A 13,189-nucleotide genomic window follows, 5' to 3' on the forward strand; every position below is an offset into this window, starting at 1 on the left:
TTTCAGTGGAACCGCCCTCTTGCGCTGGAAAGACTCCAGGCAATTTAGCATCGACTGACCACGTTCTATTGAGAGACGTGCTGTGAGGTTGACCGGGTCCAACTCCATACAGAGAAAAGAGATCCTCTACACAGGTTAGAGTTTGCTCTTTTCCCAGTTGACCCGAAGCCCCAACTGGCTGAGGAAACTGAGCACCGTGTCCCTGTGTTTGCATAACTGCCCTCGAGACTGGGCCAGTATGAGCCAGTCGTCGAGGTAGTTGAGAATGAGAATACCTCTTTCCCTCAATGGAACAAGGGCTGCCTCCACGACCTTGGTGAAGACATAAGGTGACAGGGACAGCCCGAAGGGGAGGACCTTGTACTGATATGCTCACGCTTCGAACGCAAAGTGGAGAAATGGCCTTCAGGTCGATCACTGCGAACCAATAGAGAGGACGGATGCATTCGTCTCTGCATCAACATCCTGAACGAGAGCTTCTGAAGGGCCCGATTCAGAACACGTAGGTCCAAGATTGGACGTAACCCACCGCCTTTCTTGGGTACGACGAAGTAAGGGCTGTAAAACCCCGACTTCATCTCGGCTGGAAGGAGTGGCCCATGAACTTGGGAAGGCGCCGGGCGAACTGAATCGCATAGCCGAGTCTGATGGTTCTCGTGAGCCAGCGAGATGGCCCGGGGAGCGCTAACCAGGCCCCCAGAGACCAAACAAGCTGGACTAGGGGAATCACAGACGTACCCTCAGTGGGGCAGCGAGGTGGAGCACAAGGACCCGCCCCGGAAGGCAGTGCGTTCCAGAGTGGGGTCTGAGTGCACTGTGCAATATTTACCTAGCTCCAGAGTTGAGCAGGGGGTGCGTGACAAGGCATAGCATCCACAAGCTGGGCCCTGCTGCCCGCTGGCGAAAAGAGAGGGGGACGGGGGTGTCGAGGCTGCGCCTCATGCATCAACATCCTCGCTCTCTTGAGACCCGGAGAAAAAGGAAACTGCTTTTTTTTGGAGGTTTTGGGTACCTCAAACAGAACAAAAAAGAAACATAATATTCTCTGCCCGGCTTTCCTCTGGGGGAAGGAGTGGTACGGTCACCATCTCCTGAAGAGAAGAATCCAGAAGCTCTGGGTCGCCCGTCTTAGGAACGCCTGCTGCTGAGGTCGAGCTGGAATGGAAGTAGAGGCAGCAGGAGGGTGTCCTCAGCAACGAGCAGGCAGAGGGACTGCGGTCGGCGGTGGGGTGGAGACAGCAGCAGACTGCTGAGGCAGGATGTGGCGGAACGCCTCCGTCAGCCACCGCTTTGCCGAATAGGCCGGACTGGGAGATGGGGGAGTCCAAGAAACGATGCTTGTCGGCCTCTCTCATATCCACCAGGGTCAGCCATAGATGGCGCTCCTGGACCACTAAAGTGGACATCGTCTTACCCAGGGACCGCGCTGTGACTTTCATCGCCCTCAGGGCGAGGTCCGTCGCTGTGCGCAGCTCCTGCAACACACCTGGGTTAGCACCACCCTTGTGTAGCTTCTTTAACGCCTTGGCCTAGTGGACCTGCAGGAGGGCCATAGTGTGCAGGGCGGAAGTGGCCTGTCCAGCAGCTCTGTTAGTCTTGGCCGTTAAAGCGGATAAGAACTTACAGGCCCTGGACGGAAGGCGTGGTTTTTCAGGCGGCGGTGCTTTGCGGGCAGAGCTGCATCACAATAGAGGGCTCGACCGGGGGGATCTCCGCATACCCTTGAGCCGCCCCGCCATCGAGGGTGGTGAGGACGGAGGAGGCGCTAGCTCTGTTTCGGGCAGAAAAAGGAGCCTTCCAAGATCTAGTCACCTCTTCATGCACTTCCAGGAAGAATGGAGCGATCGGCCTGCGCCCCCAGGAACCAAACATCTAACCCCGAGCGTTCGGGAGAAGGAGGAGGTCTCCAGTGCAGCCCGATGCTTTTGGCGGTACGGGAAAGCATAGCGGTCAGCTCTATATCTGACTCGGGCAACGCCACTCTTCCTGACAGAGGCAGCGCAGCCAAACCATCATCTTCAGACCCGAGCTCATCCCCTGATGCAGCAATCGACATCCTGTCGTCTGCTGGCGCTCCGAACGAGATGCTGGGCCCCGTCCTGTTCGGGGACCGAGTCACCTCATCCGGGAACACCAGAGGGTGTGAAGAGTTAGAGGAGTGAGAGGCCCACGGAGACGCACTTGATGGGGAAGCTCTCACTGTTATCCTCAGATCGCCCTAACCACAAGCCGAGGTAGTCCTCTGCTGCTGAGAGATGGAGGAACTAGAACGGGTCATGGCAAGGGGGACACCCCCTCGTTTGATGAGGAGATGTCTGGATCACAACATCGCGATGGTCATATTCCCGCAATGAGAACATGACTCATCCACGAGTGCCGCTTCAGCGTACTGATAGCCCAAGCACGAGACACAGCGCTCGTGACCGTCAGACGGAGCCAGGAAGCGACTACATCCAGAAACACACAATCGGAATGCTACATTTAAAAAGACGCCGCAACGCTGATGTGCGTTTGCACGTGCTCTCCTTTTATACCCGTGCTGCGGAGCGGGGTGTTTTGTTAACACTCGAAGGTGATTATTGCATCAGTCACTCTGACATAACGTCGAAGGTGACTGACTGATAGGGAACCAGAGAGCAAAATTTGCAGATGATTATGCTTAACACACTGAGTGAAGCATGCAAATCCTGATCACAGTTAAAATACAGTTTATCATAGAACATTATTGAACATGTTTAAAATGCTAGCGGTGATTGTCAACTTAAAAATAATACATAAAAATAAAATAAAAAATAGCAAGGAGAGAGAGTTGTATACTTCCCTATAATTTAAATGATAAATTAGTTCCTTCTGATCGTTATATGTTTATTTAGTCGTTATACTTCCTTAACTTCTTGGTCTTTTGCACTTTAGTATAATTTAATTCTCAAAAGTAATTTTAATTTACTTCAACATAGACCAGCATATTGTCATCTATTGTCTGTAAACTTTATTTTCTCTTCCCTGTGAGAGTGTAGTTGTCTGAGTTTTGGTTTTGCCTGTTTAAACTCGCACCACAGTGACCTTTCCAGGCAGAGTGGGCGGCTCTGTGAGTGAGGTAACCAGTAATTAACCTGCCAGCGGAGAGATGTGAATATGGGTGAATATGTAGAGGATCTAGTGGGTAATCCAGAGTGGTGATGTGTCCGTGCTGTTGAGCTGAACAACAGATGTTCTGAGATGTTAAGATAGCTAATGATAACACTAGGTTAATTGCTGAGGTGTTATACTGTGGTTCAGTGAGATAGTGGGTGCATACTGTAAAAGTGCACTGTGAAAAAAGTGATGAAGTTTCTTTTGGAATTTGTGGAGATGATGATCCACACACATTCTTGTTATGTAAGTCATGGTTTTGGAACTGTGCGTGTGTCATACTATGCAGTGGAATTTCTACAAGATCTGAAATGCTTGTCATGCACACACACCTCAGTTAATGAGAAAATCATGTTTTCTTGGTAAAGAACTATGACGATTCACGTGGATTTAATTTTACTTTAGCTCCTCTATTATCATATCCCAAAACAATATTTCTCAGAAGATTTCCCAATAAGTCAAAAGAGATTTGAGAGTGCCGGAATCATTTATCAACATGTTTCAACATATTTCCATCATGTTTGCTTTTTAAAAACAGATGTGAGGATTAATTTTGCAGATATCCAGAACTATATCTTGCCTTTGGTGGTTACTACCAAGGCACTATTATTTTTGCTTATATACTTAGGATTAAGGATGTTTGTGGTTGTTGTTTTGTTTCATGTTAATGTGTTAGATTTACCTACTCTCCAAATTGTTATTAGCCAAGAAATGCCTGGGTCATATTTCACATTAAAATGGAAAGAAAATAAAAAGAGATTATATTAAAAAAATAAATAAATATATATATATATATATATTTTTTTACTATAATAATTTATTCATACTTTGTTTTGTATATTTCTTTGTTATTTTTAATTAAATAATGTTGCTACTTGCTACTCTTATGTTAACTAGATCTCTCATTGTCAAAACATACCTTTTTTATATTTAAAATTAGTAAACCCTCTGTCATGTTAACAATTCTAATATTGGGAGGCAGAGAAAGAGCAAGTGGCGATGATGTGATGCATGTTAAGAATGCATGGTAAGTTTTTCCTTTGCAATTTTGAAAAGTTTAGAAGTACAGCCAAAAATATTGTCAAATTGATTCCTGTTCACGAAAAAATATACTCTATTATGCTTGCCAGACCAGTAGCTATGCATGCCATTTTTGCAAAAATAAACAGTGGAAACTCATAAAAAGTTTTCCATTTTTGTGGAAAATGGTGTCACGTAAATGGCCCCCTAAAGTTGAGGAGAGACGCATGCACAGCTGCCTCTGCCTCTTAAATCCTCACAGAGAACTAAACCCAGTGCACATTTAGTCACTTTCCAAGGCCTTAAGTCTTTGAGAAAACCCCCTATGAGCTCCTGGTTTTCATAAAGGTATTTTCCTGAAATGTCCTCACGGAGTAAGGCAAAGGATATACTGTACAACATTAAACTATGGCTTGAACATGTTTTCTAATTGGCTGTACAGTGTCTTAGTGGATTCAATACAATCCTATTGCATAGTCAGAGCGTAGTCTTCTTTCCAAACCAGTCAAAGGAAAAATAGAGGCATGTTTTACATTGTCAAAGGAGCACTCAGAATGACTGACAGATAAACTCTGGATTCCACCTTTTTTAAATGGGGTACAAAAAAGGTCCATTTCAATCAGTACATATTACTAGAAAGCATTTTCAATCAGCATTGTAACTGGCTTTATGTAGAGCCACTAGAGAGGCCAGAAGGTCAACGTCCTTGTCTAAAGATAGTGAAATAATTGCTTTGGCAAATTCCAAAGTTCTGGAACGCGGCAATGCCGCGATGAGGGAATCATTACATTGTCAAAGGAGATAAAAGAAGCCTATTTAGGTCAAATTCCCCAAGGTGGACTATCAGAGAGAACCCTACTTGCCTACCTCACTGTTGAAAGTATTGGAAAAAAGAAAGAAAGAAAAGGACTTCTTATTGGGCCAGTGATTTTCATTTAGATTAGTGCTGCATTTTATGCAGGAGTGAAGTGTCTCTCTGAATCTCACACTGTCTGTGAGGAAGATGCTGTCAAAATGGTTCACCTCCTCCATCTGTAGATATTTTATTACTTGCGCTTGTTAAGAAAACACAATTTTTCCTCCAAAGGAAGCAGCTGTTTTTGTGTTTGTGCATATGTATAGCAGTCCTCTAATTTCAGAGTTCAAACAAAGACTTCAAATCGAGGTTTAGTTACGCGGTGTTTGGTAGCTTATTAGTTCAGCTAACATTAAAGCTTCAACATTTTTCTCGGTTTAATTTCCCCGAGGCAGCAAATGAACCCCTTAGTTCTTATCTCTGCACTCTAAATGGGTATAAACATCATTTTTATTCCTCAACCCCCCTTTTTTTAATGTATTTGTGTTTTTTTTTTTTTTTTTAGTTTTATTGATTTATTTCATTTATTTATTGTAACCAGGGGGGCTATAGAATCAGTTCCCCCTAAATTAATTCCAATTACATTTGATATTAAAAATAAAAATAAATAATAATAATAATAAAAACTAAAAATAAAACCTACACATTGCTAATTAATGAGTTACACTTCTTAGCTTGTTCTAGTTTGATTATTAATTGTGGTTTAATGTATATTTAAGGGGTCTGTGCCTTGCATCATATACATTCAAACTTCTGTTACAATCAGTAGGCAAACCTCTTTCTAAACCATCACAATGAACAAACTATTGTTTAAACATTTAGCATTAATCATACTTTCTAAGTATGTTTCCTTGATAACCAGTTAAATGAAGACACACACACAAACAAACAAAAAAAAAGTTGTGTGTATATTTAAACCAGCCTCTCCTCTTTTCCCTCCAGTAATATATATGTACAGTATATGTATATATATTTAACCTACAGATTCAACAAGCAATGCAGATGTTCATAATCAAATGGAATTGTCTAATAGCTTCAGGGTTAATATACCTCCAGGGGAAACAGTCTTTTTGTGCATGGAACACAAAAGAAAAAAAAAACACAATGTCCAAGCTGCTCTTTTCCTTACAATGAAAGTAAATGGTGATCACAGCTCTTCCTTGTCCCCAGCATTAAATACCTTTAATGTTCCATGCAAGCAAAAAAGCAATAAGGCTTTGGAACGCTGGAATGGCATGAGAGTTGGTAAGCAATAACACTGTGTAGATTCTTGATTGAACTATTCTTTTAAGTTCAGTTCTCCCCTGCTGGGTGCATCTTGTGCATTATCAAACAAATGATAATAGGAGAGTCTGAGGCCAAGTAACTTTTTGTTCTCTGAAGCCAGTGAATATATTTGTCACTGCTGAGAAAACATAAATATATTTAACTGTCTGTAACTTTATGCTCCAGATCACTTGAAGTCCTTGTGCATCTAACTGAAGTAGCTGTATTGATGGCTTTCTGTTCTTCAGAAAACTAAGCCATGTTTAGTCATGTTTTATTTAATCAAGAAGATCTTGAGTGAGTAAATATCATCTTAGTGATTTAAAGGGTCAGTTACTTTGATATTTTTTATGTAGTTTCCGAGCTCTTTGTGCGGAGATCATATGCTTTCCATGTTACTAAATCTTAGATATTCTTGCAACATAAAATAGCCACTGACACAATCCTGTTTCATCTGATAGATGTCTTTATGTGCACACAAAGATGTCTGTGACATCTGATGAATGTGTGAGCAGGTTCCTTCACACATCCATCTGTCCATTTTCACTCTGAATTCTGGTTCCACCTGTCATCTGAACCTTGTGTGTCCAGCTTGCATCTTTCACTGTCAGCTCTGAGAAAAGAAGATGGCCCAGGGGTGAGCCCTGAGGTACATCATTCAGTGTTTATTTTGAAATTGTTGCTCCTTCCGTTACTATACTGCTCACAGAGTGGGAATCATCATTGTCGTAGACGTAAAGATGCTTGGGGACTCTGCGTAAGTCATCTTTCCATTCCATTTTTATTGTACTCTTTCTCTCTGACCCAATTTACACCTGGTGTTAACATTTAGCAAATCACAATTGATTTGTACTAAATATAGGTATAAACACGGTCCAAAACATTTTGCGATCCAGTCACTCACCATGCAAATACAGTCAATTTTGATTTCACTGTTTGCAATACCAGGTGTAAATATGGCCTCTTTTTCTATTCCTCTCTGTCTCAATCTCTTTCTCCTTACTACATTTTCTCATTACTCCATTCCTCATTTCACTTTACATTGTCATATTTTTTTCATTTTTTTTTTTTTTCATTCTTGTCATCTCTGTAACCCCTGGCTTTAACAAGCAGTTATCAATGTACTTCTTGCAGGAAGCTAAGTTTAGAATGGCCATGGTCAACACATGTTTTGGAGTGTTTTCCAGGATTTTTCAACAATTATGGACTTTTGTGATGAGTTGTCAAGTTGTTTTATAATGGACTACCTGCCTGACTGATCGTCAAGCTAAGAAGATGTGTTTTATTTCCAGTTTAACTGTACATATGAGCAAGCTGTTTGTGTCAGACTATTGTGTGTTTCCACTCTATACTGGACTTACTGTAGCATTAGTGGCACCAGGCACGGGAACTGTGAACCAATAAACTTCATACTGTATACAGTAAAACCTATTAAGCAGTATAGTGGTGGGAAATATAACTAGCTTTTGGTGTGTATCCTACAGGTATATTAATATAGTTTAATATGTTGTTGTGTATTTTTTCTGAGACTCAGTAGTATTTTGCTTTTGACTTTGCACTCACACAGTCAGAAGTCATGGAAGAATCATATAACAAATCTAATGACATGCATCAGTTACACAACACCATAAGACTTTCATTCATCTTTGAAACAAAAGTGAAGATTTGGATTAAACTGCTCAATTAATTTGGATTACTCTGACAATGTCTTTATTAACTTTTTAAAGCATTAAATTTGGACCTGCAATAAAACCTTTTAGATTTCAATAAAAATATATTCTTTTGAGTTTAAAAGATCAGTGAAAGACCTATGGGCAGTGTTGGGGGTAACGCATTACAAGTAACGTGAGTTACATAATCAGATAACTTGTTTTAGTAATTAGTAAAGTAGCGCATTACTTTTTAATTTAGAAGGAACTATCATTAACATGCATTAATTCATCTCACTAACAAAAAACGAAACAAAAAACAGATTCAGTATTCCTCAAAATGAATAAAAACAGTGAAATGCAACTCTGAAATAACATATTTCTGAGTTGCATTTCACTGTTTTTATTATGTTTTCAATATGTTAAATAATAAAAATATCCTTTATGTATTTAATACCATTTTATTAACCAGTGTCTTTGTTGCTGACCTTCAATGATCCAATTCAACCATACCAATAAGCAAAAATTACTCAAGATAAACTAACATTTCCTCTTCTGTGTTCTACTGTACAGACGTGTATCTACTTTTCCTTCAGCCTGAAGCTTTTGGTGTGAAAGGGCTTGTACATTTGCCAAAAATATAACTTTTTATATTAAAAACAAAGAAGCAAGCAAGCCCTGCCCTGATTTAAAAAGTTATGCATAAGTAATGTAACACATTTCTATCCATAAAAAGTAACTAAGTAATGTAATTAGTTACTTTTTAGGGAGTAACGCAATAGTGTAATGCATTACTTTTATAAGTAACTTTTCCCAACACTGCTTATGGATGTGGAACAACATGAGAGTAAGTAATTGCTGATAAAAGTTTTATTCTTGGGTGAATTATCCCTTTAAGTTCATTCAAATATTTAAGATATTCACTGTGTTGCTTAAAAAAATCAAAATCATTGCATATATATCATTATTGATTTTTAATATATATATAATTATATATATATATATATATATATATATATATATATATACAGCATATATGAATTTGTATCGCACAGAACTTGCTGTATAATGTTTAATTGCCCTTTAAAGTCATTTCACATGACACATATCAGTGTCATACGCCTCATTGATTTACAGAAGAAAAAATGTTGCAGATAATGCTACTGTTTAGTCATTTGCACTGAATATTTATTTGTTTATAAATACTATGATTATTCTCTGAATGGCATGATCTCATTTGTGTCATACAACTTGAGTTCGGTGCATTGTGTATGAATCATGTGAAAGGCCTTTACAATGTCGTGAATCAGTGTATCTTCCGCTGGTTGCTCTAATTTTCTTGTTTCCACAGAACTCTGGGAACGAAGAGCTACCGAACCCAGCTGAATATGTGAGCTGCCATCATCCGGGCAAACAGGAACAATTTATTGAACCTCCACCTCCTTCTGCCTACCCCCCTGTTACCTTCCTGCCCCAGAATCCTTACACCCACCGCCCTACCAATACCCCCATGTACACCTTCCAGCCCAACGCAGCCCCTCCCGCCCCCCGACCCCCGTTTAACTACCCCAAAGAGCAGTCCGTCTAGACCCACAGCCATCCGAGCTGGAAGACGCCCCATCGCCCTATACAGGATAGCCATTAAGCGTCACACCTGGAGAGAGCAACACTTCCTTCCTCATTACTGTTGTCCTGCGCTGGCCACATCAGGATGCGGGCGGTCTCTCGGAACAATGAATAAAAGTGTCAGTAGTTTGTGGACCTGAAACCGTGTGTGTTGTGCACTGCATGTTTCACTATGAGGCTGTGGTTAGGACCCCTAGTCTTGTGCTGTAAATATAGAAACACCTCACCACAACTCTACACCCTCCCTCCCCTCACAACAGCACACCTCACTTCTCCTGAACACAGGGTATCAGCCTTCTCTCTGCCTAAACCTCTCTTAGATCTTTCCCTCCTTTATTTTAATTCTGCCAAGTGTCTGACCATTGACAGTGTTTCAAGAAATTGTCACCCAAAAGGGAACATTTGGTCATTATTTATGCACTCTCATGTGATTTCAAAGCGTATGCTGATATTTTTTTTCTAGAGCATAGAAGATGATTTTTTTTGAATAACCTTCTATCAGCTCTTTTCGGAGAAATGGTTCAAGTTAATTATGTCAGGTTCCAAAAAGGACACTTTAAAGAATAAAGTTTCTTTATTGGCCTCAGTTGTTAGATGGTGAAAATTTAACATCTATGGAAACTTTCCATTCCACAAAAGCTTCTTTTTAGTGAAAAAGATTTCCAATTGCATGAGGTCGAGTAGGTAATGACAGAACTGTTTCTTTGTCATTGTATCACCTTTTTGCTTTCTTTCTTTCTTTCTTTTTCTCTTTCAGTGAGTTTTGTTTTATCGATTGTTACACATTTGCGTGTTACTATTTTATTCTTCAGATTATATTTGCTTGCTTCTTGTTGTACATGCTTGAGTTGAGTGACTGTTAAAATGTAACATTTTATTTATTTAATGACATTTTGTCAAAATTATGACATGGCACAACATCCCTACAGTGACTCTGCTGAAACAGCATTATATGGGTAAATTGGACGTGCCCGTTTTTCCAAATATATCCAAATAGATATCCAAATAGTACCAAATATCAATAAAATATTTAGTCATTATAATCTAAAATGTGAATGTTCCCTCTGCTCTACATGAAAAAAATTAAAGGGCTCTATTTCACTTCCTCTCATAAGATATCATCCGACACAATGTCACAAATGAAACACTTCATTTTTGATGGCATAAACACTTTCATCTTGTTTTGCTTGTAGTTACCAAAGAAATAGAGCATTTCATATTTTCTTCAACACAAATGTTTACATTTGGTATTATCAAAGATTTAGAGAGATGAACGGATTCTTTTCATCAATAAACTCATCCACGTTTCAAGCGATCCAGATAATCGTAACTCTCATGTATCAGTTTATTTCTTTGAAATCTTGTTGTTAAAAGATAACGTGTTTTATTTCCGTTGCTGCTGTATTCATAAGTGTAGGTTTTCCTTGAAAATGCATGCGTTTCCATACAGTTTTATTTTCATCATCTCTTTTTGTTAAACCTACTATTAATGTCCTATTTTGTTTCACTGGTTAACCTACACAAAACCTTTTCAGGGGCAATCCACAACTTTCTTCCTCATTAAGCTATTTTTAAAAGAAAAACATATGTTGATGTATTTTTTTAGAGAACGATCCTCAATATGCTCTTACTGTCTAGAACATATTCAGCATCATATTCAGTCCTGATCCCTTACGAAGAGCCAACACAAATCACCACTGCCCTCTTTACAACCTCAACCAGACCTCTTTAAAGAATGAGATCGTCTGACAAGAATGACGCTCATGTTGTTAAGCCATGTCAAATGTACATGCTGGAAAAGAAAAATTAAAAAAAAAATGTGCTCAATGTTTGTGCTCAATGTGAAAGTTACACGTGATAAAAGAGAAACCCTTAGAGTTGTTCAGGATTGGTTTTAAAAATGTATTTTTGCAGTGGTTTATGGGATAGGTTACAATATGTGAAGCTACCTACTGTGCACACCTTTCTGTCTGGCATTGATTTTTATGTGTGTACTAGCGTAGCGTTAGAATCATCTGTGGTTCCTGGGTCACATTGCTGGAAAGAAATATCTGTCCCCATGTCACATGTTTTGGATTATTGCTTCCACATGTATTATTATTATTATTTTCTTCAACACTGAAGATCATTTGCCACTAGTTCTTTTTTTTTTTTTTTCCTACTGCCTCGTATAATTTGAAATTGTAAATTGTTTTTCTTTTCTTCTGAAATTGTGATATTATTTTATTTAATTTCTATGTTTGCAATCCTGCCGAGTTTGTTTTTTACACGTGAGCTGTAGGTTTTTGTTAATATTTTCTAACACATACAATGTATATATTATATCTTCATGTTTGTAAAGGAAAATCATCGTCCGAGTCATTGTGAACACATGAACTCAATCATTGTATGTGTCACTGCTAGTTATTCTTCCATATGTGAAGTATTATGACTTTTTTGTCTTTTTTTTACATGGGGATTATGTTTGGTGTAAAAATTAACTTTATGTACCAGATGTGTGAAACAAAACTCATGCAGATGAACATTAAACCTCACAAAATCTGAAAAGAAGAAAAAAAAAAAAAAGTGTTTGTTTTGAAATATATTTATTGCAGTTGAGCATCTCTGAAACTGAACTGTATTTTGCTAAATTGCAAGGTTTATGTGCTAAATTACATATTTTTGAAATCAATTAGTTGCCATAACAGCTAGTTGACTAATTGTCTTGAAACTATGTTGGTTCTGGGTTCACCTGACCTTGAAAACAACGATGTAACCCGACAAAACTGTTTAAAAGCTGAGCTTTTTTTTTTTTTTTTTTACTTTCACAGCATTTTATAAAAATAAAAAAAATACCATGCTTTATATTGACCTGAAAACAACAGCAGTATTAAACTAAATATTTATTGAACGTGCTTGAATGTCTCATAAGGACTTCTGGGAACACTTCTGCACAATGACTCTTGGAAATACTTTTTTAAACGGTACAATGAAATGAGATGTCTAAATAAACTGATTTACCAAAATAAATTAGATTTGAGAGAGAGCATTTTAGGGTCAGGTTTTTAAGATCGCTTTAACTTGCATCTTCAGTTATTCTACACTGAAGAAATGCTTGTTTTCCAAACCAGCACATAGATCTCATGATTAAGTGGAACTTAAGTGCATCATTAGAGAGCTGTGATATCCAAATAAGCTGAACAATGCTTAAACGTTTGCCAATAGCCTGGTTCTAAGCCTGTATCTTGAATAGTTTGTCTCCCTGAAATAAAAATACTAATCATTTGAATATTAAGTTGACAATACTTACTAAAATATCAAAATTATAAAATTATATTTTAATATGATGCTATTATGTTGAAAACAGCTGAGCTAGTCACACTGCATCGCTACTTTGAGTTGTTCTTTAGTCTCTCAACACTGTTACAGTATAAATAGACTGTGAACATTGCTTTGTCGTAACCTGTAGTCGATACACTTGCAACAACATGTCTAAAAAATATATTTTGGACAGAAGAACATCATTCAGATTTTATAGCTCGCAAGGCATTCATTTTCATTTGATTGGGAAGGCAGGATGATTTTCTCCATGACTGTGATATGCCATTAAATCCATCACAGAGATGTTTTTTCCCCAGTGTCCACTAGAGCGGCAGGCATT

At 38.9% G+C, this 13,189-nt stretch overlaps 1 protein-coding gene across 1 annotated transcript in view; it reads left to right on the forward strand.

Annotated features, from left to right (window-relative positions):
- LOC131523985 (uncharacterized) overlaps positions 1 to 12,052 on the forward strand; it is a 71,185-nt gene extending 59,133 nt beyond the window's left edge. Inside the window, exon 4 of the mRNA XM_058750673.1 lies at positions 9,275 to 12,052. Coding sequence (XP_058606656.1) covers positions 9,275 to 9,511 — 237 coding nt within the window. The 3' untranslated portion in view covers positions 9,512 to 12,052. The remainder of the gene's footprint in view (positions 1 to 9,274) is intronic.
- Positions 12,053 to 13,189: the final 1,137 nt, after the last annotated feature.

Source organism: Onychostoma macrolepis, chromosome 18, assembly GCF_012432095.1.
Source record: "Onychostoma macrolepis isolate SWU-2019 chromosome 18, ASM1243209v1, whole genome shotgun sequence".
Taxonomy (NCBI): Eukaryota; Metazoa; Chordata; class Actinopteri; order Cypriniformes; family Cyprinidae; genus Onychostoma; species Onychostoma macrolepis.